This window comes from Frankliniella occidentalis, unplaced genomic scaffold (assembly GCF_000697945.3).
Source record: "Frankliniella occidentalis isolate FOCC.00 unplaced genomic scaffold, Focc_3.1 Scaffold19, whole genome shotgun sequence".
In the NCBI taxonomy this organism is placed as follows: domain Eukaryota; kingdom Metazoa; phylum Arthropoda; class Insecta; order Thysanoptera; family Thripidae; genus Frankliniella; species Frankliniella occidentalis.
Genome location: NW_026267149.1, coordinates 2041755 through 2050788, shown reverse-complemented (window position 1 = coordinate 2050788; position 9034 = coordinate 2041755). Strand labels below are relative to the sequence as shown.

The 9034-nt window shown below is 45.0% G+C and overlaps 1 protein-coding gene across 1 annotated transcript; it reads left to right on the top strand.

Annotated features, from left to right (window-relative positions):
- The first annotated feature begins 3575 nt into the window (after positions 1–3575).
- On the top strand, positions 3576–6457 carry LOC127748905 (uncharacterized). Its single transcript, XM_052264471.1, has 3 exons — positions 3576–3789; positions 4339–4785; positions 6024–6457. The coding sequence occupies exons 1-3, from the start codon at positions 3709–3711 to the stop codon at positions 6333–6335; spliced, it is 840 nt and encodes a 279-aa protein (XP_052120431.1). The 5' UTR covers positions 3576–3708; the 3' UTR covers positions 6336–6457.
- The last annotated feature ends 2577 nt before the right edge of the window (positions 6458–9034 follow it).

Genomic DNA, 9034 nt, shown 5'->3' with positions numbered 1-9034 from the left:
GCCCGACAGGCCAGGCCCCCTTCCTTCCCTTCGATTCGGAAGAGGCCCGTCAGCACCGCGGGCCTCGTTCCCGAAGCCTCGCCGCCGTCACGCGTCCCACAGGCTCCCCTTCCTTTCCGACGGTAAATTCGGAAGTGGCCCGTCAACTCCGCAAGCCTCGTCCCGGAGGCCACGACTCTGTTCCTCGCTCCACCGGCCGCCTTCTCCCGTCCCTCTCATTTCGGACGTGAAGTGGCCTCTGAGCCACGGCCTCCCGGCCGCGCGGCCCTCCCCTCCCCGTCGTCGTGCTGACGTCTTGCCCTCCCGTGCACGCTTCTGCTAACCGTCCCGCTCGTCGGGGACCCCGGTCGAGCCGCGCACATCTGGCTCACGCAAGAGTCCTAGCTCACGCCGCCCCGCCTGCCCTCACTCAAACAACAAGTTTTTAAATCAACCAAAAATTTCTGCGAGTAGGGCTTGTCTTGCGGGAGCATGCACCTCATCGCGCCCCCGCGGAACGTGGCGCGTCGCCGACGCCGGGATAGGTTGGCCAACAAGGAACTGCACAACATTTTGGCCTCACCCTCCGCGACCGCTCTGAACAAACAGCGCTCTCCCCAATCTCCCCACCCATCCCGACTGATCTGCTTGGTCGACAAGTCCAGACTCGATCAGCCTTCGAACTTCGGTTTTGACACCTCCGAGGGTGGCCGGGGTAGGCCTCACCACAAGTAAAGCCCCTGTCCGTCTGTGCGTTCCCCGATCCCCCCCCCCCTCGTGTGTCCGGAGTGCCTCTCCGGGCGTACAGAGGGCACGGCGGTCTGCACCGCGCCAGCCGGAATCCACGAGGCGGTTACGTGTTTACAAACACACGATAGCACGTCTTTGCACATGACACTCCAGACGGACACTAGGACACTTTACTCACACACAGCTCGCGATCCCTCCACGTGCACGTTGTCTCGATCAGAAAAGTACAGATGAGAGCGCGCAACACAGCCTCGTCGACACAACACTGATCACACACTGATCGACCCGGTGGTTCGCAAGCCTCGCATTCTTGCTGGCTGCTCAAATCCCCGTCGCCAAATGTTGTACCCGTGGGCGGGCCATGTTGGGGGTAAATGATAACTGTTGGTGTAACTCTGCTTCTGAGGGGGAGATGTCGACCACTACACTATAAGTATGCACAAATTTTTATGCATAATTGCATTTTTTTTTGGTCAACCCAAATTTTCGGTTGTTGCGAAAAAAAATTTAGTTTGATGTTGACTGAAAGTTATAAAAAGGTGTCAACATCTTTTGAGATTACCCAAAAATGTATACGCGTAAGGACAATGTTTTGTCAACATTTAAGATGTTTAGCAAAAAAGAGGGGAAAAAATACAAAAAGAACAAACTTGGAAGCAGTGAAGTGTGCCAATAACAGTAAGATAAATAATTATAGGCCGGTGCAAAGAACACAAAACTGAAAATATAGGGTGCTCCCCTAGAGCGCGGAGGGGAACTAAGAAGGGCAATACCCAGTGCGAACGGAATTTTAAGCGATATCGAATCGATGTCACAACGATATCGTTTTCAAGCTTCTGACTGATATGAAAATGGGCCCGAAATCGACACTTTTCTGATGTCCGAAATCGTTCTGATGTCAATTCGATATCCGCATTTCTCACTTGGTTGCGGATACAGAGAGCGGGTGGTGGGGGCGGGCGAGCTGAGGAGCTACCTACCCCTACCACCTGCCGCTCCTCCGCTCGCCCGCACCCCACTACCGTTCTCAGTATCCGCTATTGTCCTTCTTAGTTCCCCTCCGCACTCTAGAGTAGTACCCTATTGGAACACAAGTTTTAATACAATGTAAATTTTGGTATTTTTGTTTAAAAAAATCAAAGTAAACAAAACAGGGACATAAAATAATTAACAATGTCTACTATAACAACAGTGACGGGTGATTCAGCAGTTAAAGGAGAGGAAAAATATTATGCAGATTTAATCTCTCTCATATTTGTTTGCCAGATGAAAGCAGCATCATCATGCGGAATGGCTGTCAAAGGCATTTAAATTACCACGAGTATCCAAACTACCCTAGGAGCTAATTTTTTTGAAAGAAAATAGTAATTTAATGGTAATTTTAGTTAGGGCACATAGCAGTTTGCTGAACAATTAAGTGTTGTCCTTGCAACAGCTTGCTCGCGGTACGAAAAGAGGCGGCGCGTGTCAGGCTACGACTTCGATTTTTGTGTGAACTGCCAGCTGTGGTATACGTGGCCGAGCACATATGAATCGCCCACGTGTTCTGGTGTATTGAACCAATGTGAGCCAACAAAAGACCCTGCCCTGACGACGCCCATGCACTCGCGTCTTCGCTTCGATACATTCAAGTCATCTTCGTCGTCTTCGATGGTGCGCCTGAGTGACTACCTATCTTGGCTATGCGTGGAGAGCGGACGCGGACGTCTTCATCGTATTGTGTTAACCATGTTAAGAAGCAGGGTGCGTAGTATGACGAAATGCGTGTCATCCCTAATCCTGAACGCAAACTATAGCAGGAGGAATCTACAGCCAGGTTTCTTTATAAGGTACAGTTAGTTGCTTTACTAGTTCAGCCAAATTCTTATCCAACCAGGAAAAATAGTCTCTGAACACAGTCGAAACCATCGTCCAAAGACGAGAAACACGAAAGAAATTTCAAAACAGAAATCGGACTTTTCCGGCAGGACAAGAGGCTCAACCTGGGATCAAAAAAGTATTGAAATTTACAAAACAGGACGCCATTCGGTGTCACACTCCAATTTCGCTGGGAGCGAATCATCCCCGGAAGCGCCAACCCCGCCAGAAATGTTCCCTCTAAAGAACGTCGCGATGGAGCATTTTTGGCTGAGAACCGCATTAAATGCGCTTCAATGCGCATGAAATGCCGTTAAAGACCACACATTGGTGACGCTTTTAAGGCGCATCACAGCATTTAATGCGCCTTTAGTACACACCACGCCCCATTATTGCGTCATCACACTGTAAAAAATTATTGTGAAGTGACAAGAAATATCGTGACAAAACATTCATCTCGGCCTATGGAATACATGAGTTGTCACATGTGTGATAACTCCCTTGTTTTAGTGATAATGACAAATCAGTCATCACACTGTATAAAACAAATCATTCATCTGTAGACTAATGTTTTGTCACATGACTGAAGATTTGGAAGATCTTGATTACAGACCACTTGTCACTTCACAAATATGTTGTCACTTGATTGAGCAGCCGTCACGCAAACCATTGCGCGTAATAAGCCGTTGTAGCTCTCGCTGACGACTGCGCGTATTTTCCGTCGGTATATATTGCAGATTCATATTCACACGGGGCAGGGTGCGGGGAGGCAGCGGCGGAAGAAATGGTAACCCCGCTTCGTCCCCCGCCTCACCTCTCGGCCGCCGCGCTGACGCCAGCGTGCGCGCGCGCTTGGCGTGAAAACGACAAAATTCTTAACGGGATATAACAAGAGTGGATGCGCCGTGCGTTCTTTTGGCTAAGGACGCGCGAAATGACAACTCAGTAGATGGAAAATGATGCACGTGCGTGGCATTTTTAAAGCTTTCAGGTTTTTTTGCGGGATTGGGCTGCGTTCTCCAATTCTGTGTAGTACTACGTCAGTTCGAAACGATTCAGTCTGTCACGAATCCGATCTGCAACCTTAGTTCCTGCTACTCTGGCTACGCGTCTCTCGCCGTGATGAGGCAGACGCGCTTCTGGGCAATCCTGCACAAAATAAGGAGCCTAGTCCAAACTATGGAATCTTACCCAGGAGATAAGGTAAATAATTACAACGTGGATTCTTAAAAAATAGTCTCCAAATCAATGCAAGCAGGGCCTGCGATTCTGTCAAGGGTTGTTCTTAATGCACAGTAGCTCTTAGTATAAGCTCACGAGTCATAGGAAAAAAAAAACGTGAACAGCTTCGCATAAACTACGAAACGAACCCCTAATGGAGAAAATTAAATTTTATGTCCTAATGTAAATAAAGTAGTAAACATTTTAATTTAAAAAATTCAGTTGGAATTCCGTGTGGAAATTTGAGTCGTCTTTTTTGGTTGTTTAGTGCATCTGAGAATTATCGAAATTTGATCATTGGCTATTCAGTTTTACGGGGTGTAACAGTGTTGTGAGTTTGTGAGATAGATGTCGCTGTTAGCATTTTCTTGTAATTAAAACCCATTTTCATACGAAAATTATGGTCATATTAGCAAATATGAGAAGAATACATCTGCTGTTCTGCGGTTCAGCTGTCTCCCTTAAGTTGATAAGGCCTTGACGTGGTATCCGTAGATTCAGAACTTAAGTGACTGACTTTTGTCTTGTTAGGGATGGGAAGACCATACTCGGCGAGAAATTAGAAGATTCTTCGCGGGGATCATAGTCATGGCTGTGTTCATCTCCGGAAGTGTGTGGCTGAGTCTCATTTTAACCGGCACCTCTATCCTGCCACTCTGGCCATTCGTGCCGTACGCCGGGCCGTTTGGCGTGTACCTCGCGTGGCTCTTCTACGACGTCGTCAGTGTCCTCATAATCCTTGGTGCGATTTCCTTTGTGGTCACCGCCCTGGTCTGCGTCACGTGCACTGCAGCCGGCCTGCACTACGCTCTGGCTCAGCGGATCGCAACCAACGAGACTCCAGAGGTCGTCAAGGACGTAGTACTTATGCATCAGCAGCTGCGCGACGTGGCTCGGGACCTGATAACTTTATTTGACGGGAACCTGGCGCACATCATGGCCAGCTCGTTCTGTAACTCACTCTTCGCCACGATTCAGGTAAGGTATTTAGGATAAAACATAATTGAGTTTCCATACTGAAAGAAAAGGCGAATAACGGTAAAATCTCACATCTATTAAATGGCAGGTCCCTGAAATATTTAAGTTGGTCCCACAATGGAGACCCGACGCGGGCGTTGCGGGCGACACGGACGACGCGGGGCGGCGCGACACGACGTCGCCGCATCTACAGCGTCTATAGGCTGTGTCAGAGCGAAGACGTCGCGTCGCGTCGCCCTGCGTCGTCCGTGTCGCCCGCAACGCCCGCGTCGGGTCTCCATTGTGGGCACCTTTAGGAATACGGCAAACCATACTTGGGATGTGTGACACTAGTTCAACTGTTGCTGAAAAATTCCCACTGTAACAGACTGTGCTGTTTTTCAATAACTCAAGTTGCTATAAAAGTATACAGCAAATTTAGTGTTAGTTAGCATTATGATTTTAGCAGTGTGGTCTGGAGTACCTTTAGCTAGTAAGTTCGTAGAGTGTACCGAATAGCCGGATAAAATTTGACCAGAGGGTCCCTGCATACCGGCAATGCAAATTAAAGGGGAATCTTAGAGGTGACCCTCGAAACCTGGAACCCATCACCAATCATCTCAGATTTTTGTGTTATTAATGCGGCCTGAGTTTGCCAAATGAAAGTCAAAAGTTTCGCAATGCATTAAATACTTTTCAGAAATTCTGCGGGCATTCCGGTGCCATCAGTACCCATCATTTATGAGTAGGTCCGTGTATGGTCACTCAAACATGTTCATATTTTGTGAAAATATATTTATTACATTTCTATATTTAAGGTACATTTAACAAAACTTAGGCAGCATCAGAAACATCAAAATCTGAAATGTTGGGTGAGGGATGATGGGTTCCAGGTTTCATTGGAGGGCTACCTTGCGGCCACCGTAAATCATGGTCGGGCACTCTACAACAAATTGACGAAGAAAATTTTTGACTGCAATGCCCCAAAAATTAATTTCAAGCCTTTGTTTCTTTTTTAAAACGCTGGTATGGTTGTGGAACCGTTTTTTCCCCGCGACAGGTTGGGGAGTTGGTTAGATCGCTTAACGAGTAAGTACACGATTCATCTCGAGATTTATCTAGGAGCTTTGTTCAATTTTTAAAACAAAGGTTCAATCACTTTTTGGCTTAGTTGTCAGAATCCCATTGTCTATAATATTTTGCCTTTTACTGGTCACTATGTACGGTGTATTAAAATGTTTATGTTGGGACATGCGTAGGTGTTGGCCAACGACGTGACCTCCAGTACGTTTGCTCTTCTGCTTCCTGTGGTGGTGATATTTCTCCAACTTTCACACTACAGCCAGGAATTGTTCGACTCTAGCCTGAAATTGCAAAGAGCCGCTTTTCATGCTGCCACTGGTGGCACCGTGGCTTTCCTCGAGGCCCGTGCTCTTAACCTGGTGATACTTGTCGCGGGCACGCCGCCCACTCTGCACTGTAAGGGTCTTGGCCAACTGAGCCTAGCTGACGCAGGGAAAGCCTTCCGTCAGTTTTATTCGACTGTCAGCGTACTTGGCCCAAAATACTAACACATTAAGGGTAATGGCTAAAGGAGGAATATTTGTATGAGACTGTGAAAGGGAAATGGAACTATTTCTAATTTATTGTAATAAACTTATAAGCACCACCTGTATGTTGGTGTTTTAAAAGTTTCCTTCATCTCAACTCAATTTAGAGACATGATGTTTCTATCGAATCCGAAGGGTGCCCCGGGGGTCCGATAGCTAAAGGCTACAAAGTGGCAGGCAGAATGTTACTTCACACTTTTAGACATAAGGGATTCTACGCAAAAATTAGATGGTTCCTGATGTATCGACTGACAGAAGAATTGAGAAAATCAGAGTGTAATATGTCCACAGTTGAGTTTACAGTGAACACTTAATCAAGAGTAAAATTACAAGAAAATGTGATATACTCGTAATATTTATTCATAATTATATTATTACATAGAACTATATAATATACCGCACTATTAGAGTTCATTATTTAACTGTACAACTCATCACATTATGTCGTTTGAATAGCTCTATCAGTTTCAAACCGATTCGACATGGCAAGCCAATAGTTCGATTCAGCATTTTTAAATGGGGAAGTCTTGGACTCTGAAACATACTCGTAAGCGCATGGGAAAATTTTCCATTAATGTATTTTAGGTTTACAGACTAAAATCATAAGTTTGGTTAGTTTTTTCCCGCAGAAGTGTAATACTCGTATGACTCCCCAAGTAACGCTTTCGATCGAAAATTCCCATCGCTGTTTGCAGTGGTAGCTTCAGAACTGCGTTCTTCATAGATGTCAAAAACTCACAGAAGCTGGACTTGAAACCCACAGTGCATTAATCATCAAAACAGTAGACATGACCAATCAAAATCTAGTCACAGATATGTCAAACTCATTAAAACACAGGTTGTAGTAAATTTAAGGTATAGTTACTTCTTCACGCAGTGATAATATTCACACACTCAGTCACATTTTTGTTTGAAAAGGGGAATTCACAGGACGTGAATCATAAAATGCCACGTGTGACTTTGTTTTGTTTTGAGACGCTAGTTCTCTATAAAAACAAAGGCACCACGTTATACCTTTAGAAGGTGCTGCGGCATTACAGCTGTCAAAGGTTCTAACTTTTGGCACCTTTACGGCTTTATAGTGCCTTAACATAGGCATTAAACTCAAAGTATCTTTCAATTTCCTGCAAATGTGCGTCATCACACCCATGCTGTTCTAGTGTATTTTTATTTAAAATTACCATTTCTAATGGTTCAAAACTTCTGCAAAATCTCTTTGTGCGATTAAAACTGACCTAAATCACAGGGTTACCACCAAAGCTCTCTTACAACTTGGTCAACTCACATGAACTCATTCAACTCGTCCGACACAGTGAATCCAGGAGTAATCTAAAAATTCTACAGCGTGCGTTGCAAACTGTGTATACACTGTTATAACAAGTGCAATATTTCATACATATCGATGCCAAAATTACCAAAATGTGACTAACACATTTTATTGCACCTTTAGGAACAATGATTAAACTATCGCTTTAAACATACACTGCATCATTGCATGAAAGGATCAATAATGAAAGCTTAAAAAGTGCGGTAGTCTTTTTATCGCTGAAATGTGAGATCATCGCATTTGGGTGCAATGGCAAATGTTAATTCAGCGTGAATTCTTTTCCTCGCTCCCATCTGTGCAATAGAAGGTGGAAATCACATTTGGAACGTTGTTGTATTAGAATTGATGCCATCATTATACATTTAAATTAACAGTGTTAACGAGTATAAACAGTGTACATGTGCATGCCACCATTGTTGCACTGTCAAAAATTGCCGTGCCGGGTACAGTAAATTTTTTTTTAAAGGAAAAGGTCGTACACTGTGAACCGAACTGTGTACATAGTGCTTGAAAGCACACACAAGGAAGAGTGTGCCTTACATGGCGCACACTAGGAAGTGTGTACGTGCGTGGCACACTTTTCTTAGTGTCTACGCGCTACATAGCGTAGCAAATACACACTTCCAAGTGCGTGCCGTGCATGTACACACTGTGCACACTCTGTAAACTCAACAGTGTACGCTGAAAAATCAGCAATCATTGATGATTGCTGATATATCAGTGTACATGGAATGAATACTGATGTATCAGCAATCATCAATGATACGTTCAGGTTTTTGACTAATATCTCCTTCTAGACGGATATCATCGGAAAGTGGATGGCTATGAAAAAAAGCTTTCAAACGAGCTACTATTTGACAGGGTTCACTACCGGAAAGGTTCGCCTCTCGAAAATGTCGGTAATGTAAACCAAGTTATGGAAGCGGTCAATTTGAAACCTATCTTATAGAGGCTCGATTGAAAGCTCTTTTCGCGGGCAATCTGCAAAAACTATCAACTTTCTAATGTCCATCTGAAAGGAAATATTAGCCAAAAACCTAAACGTGATCATAGATTGCTGATTTATCAGCAATCATGCCATGTACCGGGTGTAAGTGTGAGTGCGCAGCAGTGCTGCGGGATTGCATACTCAATCTGGCCGCAGGGTCCATGGCCCCTTACGGGTATAAAGAGTAGGCAAACCCGCAACACTGCTGCGTATTCACAGTTACACCCGGTACGGTACACTCAAATATCAGCAATCATCAATGATTTCTGATTATTTAGCATACAATGTACACTGTTGAGTTTTCAGAGCGCACACTTCCTTGTGTGTGCTTTCAAGTACACACAA